Raw genomic sequence first — 16,250 nt, 5'->3', positions numbered from 1 at the left:
GTCATACTAAATAACTACAGAAATGGATAGGCTGAGAAGCTGCTTTGTACAGCATTGATCTGCAGCAGGTGATTGTCGATTATCTGGAGGGCACTTCACCCACCCTCAGATGCACTTCCCCTGCTGCTAATCTTCAGAGCAGCAGTGGGATCAGTTTATGCAGCTCCTCTGTCCCCTCTGCTGAGAATCTAGGGCAGGAGCTTCCCACGGCAACATGTTCCTGCAGCAACAGCAGCTGCATCCTCTGCAGCCACATGCCCCTCCAGAGCACAGAGGTGATCGGAACATAGGAAATAGGAGCAGAGTAGGCCATTTGGCCCCTCAAGCCTCCTCCACCATTCAATTAGATCTTGGCTGATCTTCCACGTCAGCTCCATTTTCTCATGCTATCCCCATATCCCCTGATGTCTCCACTGTCTAGAAGTCTGCCAACCTCAGTCTTGAGCATACTCAATGACTGAGCCTCACAGCCCTCAGAGGATGGTAAATCTTTGGAATTCTCTACCTTAGAGTGAAGAGATTCTTCCTTAACTCAGCCCTAAGTGGCCTCCCTCTTATTCTGAGACTGTGTCCCCTGCTTCTAGATCTCCCCAGCCAGTGAAAACATCCCTCCTTCATCTATCTTGTCGAGATCTGTAAGAATGTTCTATGTTTCAATGGGAACCCCTGTCATTCTAAACTCCAGAGAATCCAGGCCCAATCTCCTCAATCTCTCACAGGACAAACCTGCCATCCCAGGTATGAGTCTGGTGATCTCCATTGCACTCCCTCTATGGGCAAGTATATCCTCCTTTAGGTAAGGAGAGTAAAACTGTAGGCAATATTCTAACGTGTTCTCACCAAGGCTCTATCCAATTGCAGCAAGAGATCTTTACTCCTGTACTCAAATCCTCTTGTGATAAAGGCCAACATCCATTTGCCTTCCTAATCCTTTGCTGCTCCTATATACAATGCCTTCAGTAAATCATGAACAAGGTCCATTTGGACATCGAGACTTCCCAACCTCTCTCCATTTAAAAAGCATTCTGCATTTCTGTTTTTCCTACCAAAGTGGATAACTTCACACTTTTGCACATTGTATTCCACCTGCCACGTTCTTGCCCACTCACTAAGCTTGTCCAAATCCCCTTGAAGCTTCCTCGCATCCTCCTCATGAATCACATTCCCACTTAGCTTTGTCTCACCAGCAAACTTGCAAATATTACATCTGGTCCCCACATCCAAATCATGGATATAGATTGTGAGTAGCTGGGGCCCAAGCACTGATCCTGTGGTATCCCACTAGTCACAGCCTGGCCAACCTGAAAATGACCTATTTGTTCCTACTCTCTGTTTTCTGTCTGTTAACCAATTCTCAATCCATGCCAGTATATTACTCCCAATCCCATGTGCTCTAATTATGTTTACTTACCTCCTGCATGGGACCTTATTAAAAGCTTTCTGAAGATCCAAATACACCACATCCACTGGTTTCCCTTATTTATTCTGTTGGTTACATTTTCAAAAAACTCCTAACAGGTTTGACAAACATGATTTCCCTTTCATAAATCCCAGTTGACTGTGCCCAATCCTACCATTATTTTCTAAGTGTCCAGTTATCACATCCTTTAGAAATGGATTCTAGCATTTTCTCTACCACTGACCCCAGGCTATGTCAGGGACGGCCACTAAGATGCACCTGGAAGGAGGCGAGGGTCTACAGGCAAAGGATCAGCTCTGCAAACACGTGCCTCAGAAGGTTCAGGCTTTGCCAGCAGCTCACTGCCAACACCTGCATCCTCATGGTGCCAGACCCTCTCCCCGTGGACCAGGTGGGCATGCTTTGCCAGGTGCCTGTCTCAGGAGACCCACCTGCCCGTGCCTCCCACTACCCCGTGTCCATGGCTCTCTCCAAGTTGTGTGATCCTGCAAGGAGAGAAATCAGGGAGTTGCAGTGTTAGGAATAGCTTGTGTTCAAAGGAGTGAAGAGCTACGTTTATGGAGGTTGGCTGGAGACATGGGCGTGAGAGAGCACTAGGCTGAGTGTGGATGTGAGTGTCAGCAGTTCGGAGGGTCAGCAGTGAGGTGCCTGGAGAGAGAGGAATGAGTGAAGCTGGGTTGTCCTGAGGAGTGCTGTACAACAGAATGCTGGGAAAGTCAGGGTGTGGGCTTGGCACCTGAAAGTGTTACTCTACTCACCTGTCATCCCCCGAGCTCCTGTGTCCCCTTGGTTTCCCACCTCCAGGTTGAGAGCAGCGGACTCTTGTTGCTGACTTCCTCAGTCACTTCCTGCTTGGTTGGAGAGGTGTTCCACTTCCTCCCATCCTTGGGAGAGTTCACCTCACTGTAACCCACCCAATCCCACTGCAGGACTTCCAGGTAAGACTGAGAGAAATAGGGCGTAGGGTTGGCTGTGAGCAGCCTGCCCAGGTCCCATCCCCATTCCTATGGGAGCTGAAATGTCAGGAATCCAAGTTACAATCAGTTGATCTGAAACCCCCTGTGCTCCCTTTATTAAAAAACTTTGCCCTGTCAAAATCCCACATGCCTGCCCTCTCTGATTGGTCAGGGGGCCCAGATGTGGGCTCTTAATTGGTTTACTCTGGAAAGGAGAAACCAGAAGGGCCACAGCTCCAGAAAAAGTGATCACAGCGAGAAACTGCTTCAGGCCTCCAGCAGATAATTTCCAGTCTTCCCACTGCTGATGGAGCCTGATAAAGATTGAAGATGCATTCCAGTAAATCAAGTATTTTCCATGGGGAGCACATGTCCCATGGAGCTTCAGTGACTTGGCAGGGATTGCTGTGTGGAGGGCCAGTGAGGAGGGCTGTAATAGGAAGGGTATCTCCCTGGGCACCTGCAACAAGTACAGGCAACATAAGCAGCAGAGAGCCATTGCACCTTGAAGGCTCCAAAGGGAGATGGGTGCTCTGCACTCTAGTCAGGAGGAGAGTGGGTGACAGAGACTGCCTCAATCACATGGAGAGGGGCGAGGAGCACCATCAGCACAAGATTGTGATGTGACACGGATGTGGAAGTGAACGTTCGATAAATCTGGTACCCACTGCAAATGCTTCACAGGCAAAGGCAGAGCTTGACTGATCTGTTGGAGCATTGGCTATCTACGAAGACTGCATTTATCATAACAGTTGATCAAGGACCTGTGTGACATGCTGGAACTTGGTGCCCACTCATTGCCTGAGATGGTGAAGGTGACCTTGACATTGAAATTTTTCACTACAGGTCCTTCCAGGGATTGTTTGGAGACTGAATTGGTGGGTGACAGATGCCTTGTTTGAGAGGGCATCGCAATACATCACATTTCACACCAATCGGGCAAGTCAGGCCTAGAGGACAATTGGACTCTGGACTGTGACAGGATTCCCTCTGGTTCCTCCAATGCCCACCACATCCCAGTAGCCACAACTCTTCTTCCAGCACCCATGTGGCCATCAATTAGTCCTCAGAACTGGATGGGGTTTCATGCAATCAATGTTCAAATAGCCTGCGACCACTGCATAAGGATCCTTCAGGTGTGTGCAAGGAAGCTGCCATGATTCGTACATCCTGAGGCTGTCCCAGGTGCCGCAACTCTTCAGTTCTTATGGATGGATCTGGGTGACAAGGGTGTCCATGAAACAAAAGCTGCTTGCACAGAGGCACAAAATGTGTCATGTCAATACAAGGGTGACCACCAAGCAGGCAATTGGCCATCTGAAAATGTGGTTCAGATGCTTAGACCTGTTGGGGAGCTTTCCAATAGCATTCATCGACAGTCTCTCATATCATGGTGGGGTGTTGCACTGTGCCTCCGAGGAGGATGAGGGAGGAAAGTGCATCTCGACCCTGCGGGTAATGACCATGCACTTTAAGGAATGATGGCCACAGCCATTGAGATGTATTCAAAGGAAATACACAACTCCCTCATCCGCACAAGATTCAACTGAGAATCCCTGTCCCTCCATTGGACATTTGACAGGGGATTAACCCTGTGGATCCCATGGTGAACTGTGATGGAACTTCATCACTAGGTCAGGGCTTCTGTGATTGGGCCACCTCAGCGCTTCATTCATCAGAGATCTATGTTCACTGGCCAACCTATCACAGATGCCATCTCAAAACCTCAACATCTGGTCATGGGGCTCTGGGGTAGCTATCTGAGTATGATTAACAAACATTAAGATGCACAAAGCAATCATACAATGGGATTCAGGGAAATAAAAATCACCCAGTGGGACTCCAGGCGCAGTTAGGTGTATTTATGCGACAGTTTCTGGGTGCTTCTATATTGTGCTATCTCCCTGGCGAGGTATTTTTTTCCACCAGGTGCACAGCCTGAATTATGACCTGTAGCTCCTGTTTGTAGGTCCAAGGGCCCTTTGAGGCTCCTTGCAGGTTGGCCTGTCTTTTACCAGGAGCATGGTCGCCTCACACCACAGCTCTCTGCTGTCAGGAGTAGCGGCTATCGTCAGAGAGCCACTGCTCAGGAATCTGCACCTCCACCAGTTCAGGTGGCTGGCAGAGGGGAGGACTGTGGCCACTGGTGACCAGGATCAGGGATGTGCTGGGTGGCAGAGGAGTGGGCGCGTTGTGTGTCATTTGATATCTGGCTCATGCCCAATGCCATCCATGACCAAAGAACAATCACGCTTGACCCCGATGTCATCCGAGGTCGCTCCCATCTGACCAAACCCCTTCCCGAACAGAATTCCACATTGGCCCCAAGCCCCGAACCCTCCCTCAGGAGCCGGAGCCCCAAAACATGAGCCACCTTGCATAAATAGCCTCCATGCCTTTTAGCTCGGCCTGGAGGGCTTTCCTGTGTGGACTGTTGCTGCACACCCGTCATCGCCTCACCTTTGCCCACTGTCCAGATACACCTTGGTGTCCCTTGTTGCCGTCCGGGAGCAGTGGTCCCCACTGGAGGGCTCTCCATTCGGGAATCCTCCCACTTACCATTGGGGACCTGGGTCTGAGGGTGTTGCACACAAGAGTCCCATACAACCATAGGTTGCATCAGTTCATGGTCTGCAACAACCCTGTGTCTCTTGTACTCTTGTGGAGGCTGTGGACCATGTGTACATAGGGTGGCATAGTCTGCACTCCCATTTCAGTTATTTAAAAAACATGCTTCTTTTAGTTGAACTTCAGTCCCACACTCCTCTGCACCGGGTGCCCAAAAGTTAGGTGTGTTACCTCCCTGGTGCCAGGGTCTGAGATGTCACTGGCTGCAGGGCATCCTGAAGGTGGAGGGTGATAAGGCAGAGGTCATGGTACATGTTGGTACCAATGACATAGGTAGAAAGAGGGATGAGGTCTTGCATCAAGAATTCAGGGAGTTAGGCAGTAGACTGAAAAGCAGGACCTCTCGGGTTGTAATCTCTGGATTACTCCCAGTGCCACATGCTAGCGAGCTCAGAAATAGGAGAATAGCGCAGGTGAATATGTGGCTTAAGAGTTGGTGCAGGAGGGAGGGTTTTAGATTCCTGGATCACTGGGACCATTTTTGGGGAAGGTGGGACCTGTACAAACAGGACGGTCTACATCTGAACCAGAGCGGGACTAACATCCTTGCAGGCGGGTTTGCTAGTGCTGTTGGGAGGAGTTTAAACTAATTCAGCAGGGGGAGAGGACACAGAATGTTAGCAGAATAGGGACACATCATAATACTGTAAAACAATCAAGTCAGATGGAGTACAGCTACAATAAGCTTCATGGGAGTAAGGCAAGGCTGGATGGCCTTTACTTTAATGCCAGGAGTATTACAGGTAAAACGGACGAGTTAAGGATGAGGATTGACACTTGGAATTGTGATATAGTAACCATCACAGAGACGTGGTTGAGGGAGGGGCAGGATTGGCAGCTCAACATTCTGGGATACAGAATCTTCTGGCAAGACAGGGGAGGGAGTATAAGAGGAGGAGGCATTGCATTATTAGTTAAGGAGTCAGTTACTGCAGTAAGGAGAGATGATATCTTGGAGGGGGCATCAAATGAAGCCTTATGGGTAGAGTTTAGGAATAAAAAAGGGGCAACCATATTGTTATGTGTTTCTTATAGACCCCCAGATAGTCAGTGGGAAATTGAGCAAATATATGTACAATTTGCTGAGGTGTGTAAAAACAATAACGATAGGGTAATTATATTAGGTGATTTCAACTTTCCCAACATTAATTGAGATAGACATAGTGTTAAGGACTTGGATGGAGTGGATTTCTTGAAATGTGTACAGGAGAACTTTTTAGGTCAATATGTAGAGTGTCCAACAAGGGACGGCGCATTGCTGGACCTAATTCTGGGGAATGAAGCCGGACAAGTGGCTGAGGTGGTGGTGGGGGAGCATTTTAGTGATAGCGATCACAACATGGTACAGTTTAAGTTTGTTACGGACAAAGAAATCGACAAGTTGCTAAAAAATGTTTTGAATTGGGGGAGAGTGGATTTTAGTAAAATAAAGCAGGATCTGGCCAAGGTAGCGTGCGAACAGCTACTTGTGGGGAAATCCACAGGAACAGTGGGGGGGCATTCAAAAAGGAAATGGGGAGAGTACAGGCTCAACATGTTCCCTCTAGGGTGATAGGAAGGAGTAACAAGCCCAGAGAACCATGGATGACCAGAGATATTCAGAATACGATGAGAAGGAAAAGAGAGGCTTTTAGCAGGTACAAGGGAAGCAAATCAGCAGAGGCATTAGTGGAGTACAGACAGTGCAGGGTGGAGCTTAAGAAAGCAATAGAAGAGCAAAGAGGGGATATGAGAAAGCTCTGGCTGGGAAAAGTAGGGAAAATCCCAAGATATTTTATAAGTATATAAATGGGAACAGGATAACCAGTGAAAGGTTAGGCCATTAGGGACTAAAGGAGGCAATCTATGGATGAAGCCAGAGGACATCGCTAGAGTGTTGAATGAATACTTCTCATCCATCTTCACCCAAGAGAATGAGGATGAAGGTATGGAACTCAGGGAGAGAGACTGCAAGGTTCTTAAGCAAATTGACATAGGGAGTGACAAGGTATTGGAGGTGTTGGCAGGCTTAAAAGTGGACAAATCCCCAGGTCCGGATGATGTGTCCCAGACTGCTGAAGAAGGCAGGGGAGGAGATCGCAGGGGCTCTGACCCAAATTTTTAATTCCTCTCTGGCCACGGGGGAGGTGCCAGAGGACTGGAGAACAGCTAATGTGGTTCCGCTATTTAAGAAGGGTTGTAGAGATAAGCCAGGAAACCACAGGCCAGTGAGTCTCACGTCAGTGATAGTGAAACTATTGGAGAAAATTCTGAAGGAGAGAATCTATCTCCACTTGGAGAGGCAAGGTTTGATCAGGGATAGTCAGCATGGCTTTGTCAGAGGGAGGTCATGCCTAACAAATTTGATTGAATGTTTTGAGGAGGTGAGCAGGTGTGTAGATGAGGGTAGTGCAGTTGATGTCGTTTATATGGATTTCAGCAAAGCCTTTGACAAGGTCCCACATGAGAGATTTATAAAGAAAGCAAATGCACATGGAATACAGGATAATTTGATAAGGTGGATTCAAAATTGACTTAGTTGTAGGAGGCAGAGGGTGATGACAGAAGGCTGCTTTAGTGACTGGAAGCCAGTGTCCAGTGGCGTACCTCAGGGATCTGTGCTCGGTCCCCTATTATTTGTCATTTATATAAACAACATAGATGGCCATGTGGGGGGTAGGATTAGTAAGTTGTGGATGACACAAAGATTGGCCAGGTGGTTAACTGTGAGGTTGAGTGTTTTGGGCTACAGGAAGATATAGACAGGATGGTCAAATGGGCAGATAAGTGGCAGATGGAATTTAACCTTGAAAAGTGTGAGGTGATACACTTTGGAAGGAGTAATTTGACAAGGAAGTGTTCAATGAATGGCATGACACTAGGAAGTTCTGAGGAACAGAGGGACCTTGGCGTGTGTGTCCATAGATCTCTGAAGACAGAGGGGCATGTTAGTGGGGTGGTGAAAAAGGCATATGGGACACTTGCCTTTATCAATCGAGGCATAGATTACAAAAGTAGGGAGGTCATGTTGGAGTTGCATAGAACGTTGGTGAGGCCACAGCTGGAGTACTGTGTGCAGTTCTGGTCGCCACATTATAGGAAGGATGTGATTGCACTGGAGGGGGTACAGAGGAGATTCACCAGGATGTTGCCTGGGATGAAACATTTAAGTTATGAAGAGAGGTTGGATGGACTTGGGTTGTTTTTGTTGGAGCAGAGAAGACTGAGGGGCGACCTGATCGAGGTGTACAAGATTATGAGGGGCATGGACAGGTTGGATAGGGAGCAGCTGTTCCCCTTAGTTGAAGGGTCAGTCACAAGGGGGCATAAGTTCAAGGTGAGGGGCAGGAGGTTTAGGGGGGGATGTGAGGAAAAACTTTTTACCCAGAGGGTGGTGAGGGTCTGGAATGCGCTGCCTGGGAGGGTGGTGGAGGCGGGTTGCCTCACATCCTTTAAAAAGTAACTGGATGAGCACTTGGCACATCATAACATTCAAGACTATGGGCCAGGTGCTGGTAAATGGGATTAGGTAAGTCAGGTGTTTCTCATATGTCAGTGCAGACTCGATGGGCCGAAGGGCCTCTTCTGCACTGTGATTCTGTGAATTACATTTTAGTTTGATCTTTGTAAGTTTTCTTTGTGTTTTGTCTTTTGTTGCAGTCCCCTTTAAAGGCTGCCCCGTTTATTTGTTCAATTGGTCTCTTGTTAATCTGATGATTTGTCCCCTTTTTTCTCTATTGGTCTTTACTGCAAGTGTTTATTGTGCTGTCCTGGTAACTGGAGCTGATGTGGGACAGGCTGCTGGCCCAGCTGATACATTAGCTGCCTGCAGCAGGCGATTTCTGGGTTGCAGAGTCCTTGAGTCTCAGCCAGTTGCACTTGTGCAAGGGCAGCCTCTGCCCTCAGGCCTGATTTCAGCATTCATGTCACTGTCAAAGCCAGGAGAGCCTTGAGGAGAGATCCTATCAACCTCAGGCATCTACTGCTCAACACAAGGTTTATGCTGCCCTCCCCTATTTACTAGGAACAGGACAGTATTTAGCAACACGGCCATCCCGACAACCCAGTGCTTTACACTGCTTAAGTTTGATGACACATTAGAGGCTGGTGTCTGCTTCCTGCACTGGGTAACTGCTGAATGTGACTGTCCATGAGGGTTACCAGTCTCACAACGGAAGAGGCCATGAGCTCACACATCAGACACATGGAACTACTCATAGCATGAATGAACTCCTCCACATGTGAATAGGAGCGAACAGTCTCTGGGAACTCTGAAAGATGGCCACACATTGTCCAAAGCACTCACTTCACCGATGACCACATGAGGCCCAGCATCTGCGTGGAGCTCAGTGTTGCTGAGCCTGTTCTCAACCCTTGGATGAGAAACGGCCACAAATGTCACTGCCTCTGACCTGCTTCTGAGCATGTATGATATGCTCACCAGCTGTTGCCATCTGTTCCAATTGAGAGTATCTGTGCTGGTGGAGGGTGAGCTGGGCTGATGGAACAGTGCATTTTCAGATGGCGCCTCCACCTTGGAGCTCTGTCCCCTTTCCAATGCCCTCTGATGTGCTGCCTCCATCTTCATATGGTCATCATGGACCGAGGTGGCATAGAAAAAAACAACTGAGAAGATTTGTGTCAGCAGCCACCATCTCTCACTCTCTCTGGGCTCCACACTCACTTAACTTCTGCACACCATGACCTGCTCCCACCTGCAATCTCCATTACCTCCTCAGCCACTTGCACTGTCATTGCAAGGAAGAGTACATCTCTGCTCACTTGCATTAGCTAATTGGGATTGCTTTTTGTGGACAGGACTTCCAGAGTAACTTTTCCACATTGTTGGGTAGATGCTAGTGTACTAGTTGTATTGGGACAGCTAGGGGGAGGCTAGGTCTGGAGCACAAGTCTTCAGCACTACAACCGGAATGTTGTCAATGCCTATAGCCTTTGCAATATCCAGTGCCTTTAGCTACTCCTTGATATACCTGAAGGAAACGGCATTGTCTGGAGTCTGGCCTCTATAATAATGGGGCCCTTGGAGGAGGTCGAGATGGATAATCAACTTGTTACTTTTGACTGACGATGGCTGCAAATGCTTCATCTTTGTCTTTTGCACTATCATGCTAGACTCCACAGTCATTAAGGATGTTTGTGGAGTCTCCTCCACCGGTTAGTTTTATAATTGTCCAGTACCTTTTACGAATGGATGTCACAATTCAGCAGAGCTTGGATCTTATCCATTGGCTGTGGGATTGCTTAACTCTGTCTATCACATGCTGCATGTATGTAGTCCTCTACTGTAGCTGCACCAAACTGGTTCCTCATTTTTAGATATGCTTGGTACTGTTCCTGACGTGGTCTTCTACACATTTTGAACCAGGTTTGATTCCTTGTCTTCTGGAGTTGGTGCTGAAGAAGCCATACGGACTCTAAACATTAACTCTGTTTCTCTCTCCACAGATGCTGCCAGACCTGCTGAGTTTTTCCAGCATTTTCTGTTTTCATTTTATATTTGATTCCTAAACTTGATGGTAATGGTACAGTGAATGATATGCGGACCACAAGGTTGTAGATTGTGGTTGAGTAAAATGCAGCAGCTGCTGGTGGTCTGTGGTGCCTCATGGATGCCCAGTTTTGAGCTGCTAGATCTGTTGAGAATCTATTCCATTTAGCACAGTAATAGTGCCACCCAACACAATGGAGTGCCCTCAGTCTGAAGATGGGACTGAGTGGTGGTCACTCCTACCAACATTGCCATGGACAGATGCAACTGCAACAGGTAGATTGGTGAGGATAAGATCGAGTAGTTTTTTCTTTATTACACTTTTCCAGAATCAGATTGATCTCCAAGGCACCTCTGTGCCCCAGGGAGATTCCTGCATTCTTTCATACATATACCCGCCCAGGTAAAATGGCAGCACGGCCCCTATCGGGTTCCTGCCCACCTCTGCCTGCCCCCATAACCTTTTTGTTGGTTCTCTCACCACCTGACGCAGGACCAGTCTGGCAGATATGTCCTTCAGGACTCAGCCAGCTTGGTCAGTCTTGGTGCTGAACATTGAAGTTCCCCACCCAGAAACCATTGTCTCCTTGCTACCCACTGGGCAGAAATTTCCCCCTCGTCAGGGGGTTTTGGGGGGCAGGCAGGGGAGGGCAGGGGTGGGCATGAACCCGATAGGGGCCGCGCTGCTATTTTACCTGGGTGGGCATACGTGTGAAAGAGTGCAGGGATCTCCCTGGGGCACAGAGGTGCCTCAGGGACATTAATCTGCTTCTGCAAACGTGTGACAGTGTGACATGAGCTGGGACATATCAAATGAATTTTATTAAGAACTTATATTAATCTTTAAAAACCTGCCTGTGGACGAGGTTTCATGAAAAATGTGAAGGCCTCTGGGCTCTTTGCCAACCTTATGGTTAGACAGGCAGTGTTCTTAACAACTTTAATACCTTCTTAATGGCCTTAATAGGCCTCTGACAGTTTGGCAGGGGCACAGCCCAACCTCACCAAACATCATTTTACACATCGGCGAGCGGGCCCCACCCCCACTCACTGACCCGAAAATTCTTCCCCAAACGTTTAGGATGGAGGAGTCTGATTCATCAGCTGAGGGAGGGTGGTAGGTGGTAATCAGCAGGAGGTTTCCTTGCTCATGTTTGACCTGATGCCATGGGACTTCATGGGGCCTGGTGTCAACGTTGAGAACTCCCAGCACTACTCCCTCCTGACCGTACACCACTGAACCACCACTTCTGCTGGGTCCGGCTGGCTGATGGGACAGGACATACCCAGGGATGGTGATGCAGTAGTCTAGAAGCTGTTTTTTTTTTCAAATATATTGACAGGATGCGGGTATTTTTGGCATTTATTGCCTATTCCTAATTGCACATCTAAGTTTCTTGCTGGGCCATTTTTGAGGACAGTTAAGAATCGACCATGTTGTTGTGGATCTGGAGTCAAATAAATGACAGACCAGAATAAGGACAGTAGGTTCCTTCCCTACAGGAGATTAATGAACCAGTTGGGTTTTTACAACAATCCTGCAGTTAATTAATCATCATTACTGATACAAGCTTTATTTAATTAACTGAATTTCAATGCCCTAGTGACCATCTGGGGTTTGAATTTATGTCTCTGATCATTAGTCCCGGCCTCTAGATTACTTAGCCTGTAACCTGTTGTGATGCTCCCTAAAAATTTAATCTAACCCCTGATCCATTGTGTTGTGTGGTCTTATCCTATGTGTATTTCAGCATTGCCGAGGCTTACACCAAGCTGTGCTGTAAAGGATTCTGCATCGACATTCTGAAAAAACTTGCAAAAACTGTGAAATTTTCCTATGACCTGTACCTCGTGACCAATGGGAAACACGGCAAGAAGGTTCGGGGAACCTGGAACGGAATGATTGGAGAGGTAAGATTTAATGTCCTCTTTGTCTGTGTCATTAACCAGAGAGGAATGAAAAACAAGTAAATCGAAACAGCAACAAATAGATGACAGTTAACGGAAGAATGAGGGATCGAGCAGACTGCAGCAGAATAGCAAGTGTGGGGTTAAAGGTCAAGGTGGCAATGGGAGTGCTTAATAGAGACCATGCACTCTATAAAAAACACACACTCAAAGAGAACAAACCACTCAATAAAATAAATACAGAACATTCTAACTTAAATTCAAACTGTCGTATTAAACAAATGCAGACAAATTTAAACCAAATAAATGCTAACCACTCAGGCACAAAAAGAAACTACTCACACTACATATATGGTTAGGCCACTGACAATAATGCAAAACACTCACAAAAAACAAATATAGTCCACCACATTCAGTATATACAGGACACTCACAATAACTGCAACTCATTCAGATGAAATAAATCCCACTCATTAAATACAGAAAAACAAATTAAACTCAAAAAATAAATATAATTTACACCCACTTAATAGTATTACTCATTTTATATAAATTCAGAGCCCTCACAATCAGTAAAAACCCACTCAATACAGCACATTCAGAATCAAGACCATTCACATTAAATAAATATAAACTACTCACAATCCATCTTTACTTGATGCAAAACAACCACAAGTCAATTCAATTATATAAAAGCCAAATACTGCGGATGCTGGAAATCTCAAACAAAAATAAAAATAGCTGGAAAAACTCAGCAGCTCTGACAACATCTGCGGAGAGGAATACAGTTAACGTTTCGAGTCTGTATGACTCTTCATCAGAACTGCGGAAATATAGAAATGAGGTGAAATATAAGCTGGTTGAGAGAGATGGGATAGGTAGAGTTGGAATTTAATTCAAACCACTTGAACTTTAAATGTAGATAATACTCAGTCAGTAAACAAAGTCCACTTTGTGCTCTATTAATACAAGCCCTCGTACAAACTAAATGTAAACCACTCATGCCCCATCGATTCAAACCATTCTCGTCAAGAAAGGGAACAGGAATAAAGCAGGAAATTCCAGGCAAATCAGCCCAACTTTGGTTGTGGGAAAGTTGATTCGAAGCTAATATCAGTGTTATGACCGATGCAGTTGGTAAAGCGGAATTATTTAAAAATCCCAAAGGGAAACTTTAAAACTGTCATAATCTATTATTTTAAGTGTTATGTATGAAATGCGGCTCTAAATTCAGGAATCAGACCCCCAGTTCTCGAAGTTTTACATTAGACTAAAGGAAACATTTTATTAATTTACACAGGTTAAAATATATATACACGTGGCTACAAATTACTACTATCATAACTTTTAACAAATTCCCAAACTAATCTCCATTAAGGCAACAGCAACAAATAAACTTCACCAGACACCAGGCAAAGCGTTTTCACCTTACCAATTCAATGAGGTTCTTTTCACTGTGGAGCCAGTTTGGAGGCTTACAGCTGCCTTTTGATCTTATATTATCTCTGTTCTGCACACCTGAAAACTACTGAAGTTATACCTACCACCACTGATTGAATTCAAATTCTCATTGTCTCACCAGTCTCTTTGAACTTTACCTTTTAACAATGAAATCCCATTCATTGTACCAATTTTATTAGTGATATAAACATATTGCTTGGTGGCTGCTGGAAAGGCATCAAGTTTTCACCCCACTTCTTGAATGCTCTAATCAAAAAAATGCAAATACACTCTACCTCTCTGTTTACATAAGAAACTAGTACATATCAAAGCACCCAGACTAGCTGACTTTAATCTAATTTAGATACCCGCAGACTAAACCTCTATTTTAAAAGAAAAACATTTCCCAAAATATTATATACATTAATAGCTTCATGACATCCCCCTCCTTATCAGAAAATGAACCATTGTAATAATAAAAGACGGCTTCATTTTAATAACCCATCTCTCACTATCTCCTATACTCAGTATTACATTACCAGATGCATGCATTAACATAAATATATATTTATATATATATATACACAAGTCATTGGTGTCAACAGAAATCACTCCAGTTCAGCGTCCAGCTATTTTCTTAAATATCCCAATTTTCTTTAAGCTTCAAACTCTTGATAATGCATCTGTGAAGAGATTTTCTCTTCCAGCAATATGTATAACATGTAGGTTAAATGGTTGTAACAATAGACTCCATCTGAAAAGCCCTGCACTTTTGTCACACAATTTGTCCAAAAACTTCAAAGGATTATGATTATTTCTGATGAATTGTTTGCCACATAAATTTCAAAATGCTGTAATTCTAACACCAAACTCAAAGTCTCTTTTTCGATCGTTGAACATCTTCCCTGGTGTACATGCAGCTTCTGTGTAAAATACCCTATTGGTTTTTCAATTCCAGTGTCACCTTCTTGTAACAGTAGAGCCCCAATGCCTATATCGCTTATGGCAATGGCCAACTTAAATTGCTTGGTGCAATTGGGTACTGCCAACACTGGTGTCGTAGTTAATACAGTTTCCAAGGTATCAAATGCCTCCTGACACTCCAGTGTCCATTGAAGCTTCTTGTTCTTTTATAATAGTTCAGTCAGTGGAGCAACCACTCGGCTACAATTTGGCACAAATTTCCGGTAGAACCCACTCATGCCCAGAAATCTTAAAACGTCTCGTTCTTTTTTGTAGACACTGGGAAATCCATGATAGCCTTGACTTTCATGTCTCTCGGAGCCACCTTACCATGTCCAATGGTGTGGCCTAAATACGTAACTTGTGCTTTTGCAAATTCACTTTTAGCCAAGTTCATCACCAAATTAGCTTCTTTTGTTGAGTAAATAATTCTTCCAGTTGCTGTAAATTCTCCTCTCACATCTGACTGAAAACTATTAGATCATCAATATAAACAGCACAATTGCTTAGACCGAGAATTACTTTGTTTGTCAGGCTTTGAAATGTCGCAGGTGGATTCTTCATACCCAATGGCATGACTTTAAACTGATATAGTCCACTTGGTGTTACAAAAGCCAATATCTCCTTTGCCTTCTTCCCTGTCAAAGTAATTTTTAAGCATATCTATATGACACACCCTCTGCTTATTTCTTCTATCTGGAGTATTTATTAAATAATTTACTTCATTCAATTTCTTTTGAATCCTGTAAGGTCCACTAAATCTTGCATTCAAGGAATCCCTTAGCATTGTAACAAAACTAGTACTTTCTCTCCAGAAACAAAACTGCAAATTTTAGCCTTCTTATCTGCTTTCACTTTCATCACATTCTGTGATATATTTAAATGTTCCCTAGCCAGTTCACATGCTCTGTTCAATCTTTCCCTGAAATTTGATATGTAATCCAGGAGAGTAGTTTCTGAATTTTGACCCACCAGTTTCTCATGAATCAATTTCAGTGGTCCCCTTACCTCATGGCCATAAACTAGTTCAAAAGGACCAAAACCAGTCGATGCTATTAGAGATGCTCCTAATGCAAATAACAAAAGTGCAATTCCCATATCCCAATCCTGTGCACAATCAAGATGGTAAGCTGTTATAGTTTTTAAAGTTTGATGCCACCGTTCGAAAGCTCCTTGTGACTCCAGATGAAAAGCTGCTGCCTTAAACCGTTTTATTCCCAAACTGTTCATTACTTTCTTAAACAGTTGTGACATGAAAGTTGACCCCTGATCTGATAGTCTTTCTTTAGGTAAACCCTGGCCAGAATTTTAAATTCAGCGTGCAGGCCCAACACCACCAAGCATAATATGACGCCCGATGACATCGGGCATGTGTCTCAACCTCATCGCGCGCTAGCGCAATATTTCATTCGGCAGACGCGCACCAGAGTCGGCTGCACATTCGCCA

At 45.2% G+C, this 16,250-nt stretch overlaps 1 protein-coding gene across 1 annotated transcript in view; it reads left to right on the top strand.

Annotated features, from left to right (window-relative positions):
• The window catches only part of LOC121293946 (glutamate receptor ionotropic, NMDA 2C-like), a 143,109-nt gene that overhangs the window by 82,674 nt on the left and 44,185 nt on the right, over positions 1 to 16,250 (top strand). Inside the window, exon 5 of the mRNA XM_041217425.1 lies at positions 12,244 to 12,403. Coding sequence (XP_041073359.1) covers positions 12,244 to 12,403 — 160 coding nt within the window. The remainder of the gene's footprint in view (positions 1 to 12,243; positions 12,404 to 16,250) is intronic.

The sequence above is a fragment of the Carcharodon carcharias genome, chromosome 22, assembly GCF_017639515.1.
Source record: "Carcharodon carcharias isolate sCarCar2 chromosome 22, sCarCar2.pri, whole genome shotgun sequence".
NCBI classification, from domain to species: domain Eukaryota; kingdom Metazoa; phylum Chordata; class Chondrichthyes; order Lamniformes; family Lamnidae; genus Carcharodon; species Carcharodon carcharias.
This window is presented reverse-complemented; position numbering and strand designations above follow the sequence as displayed.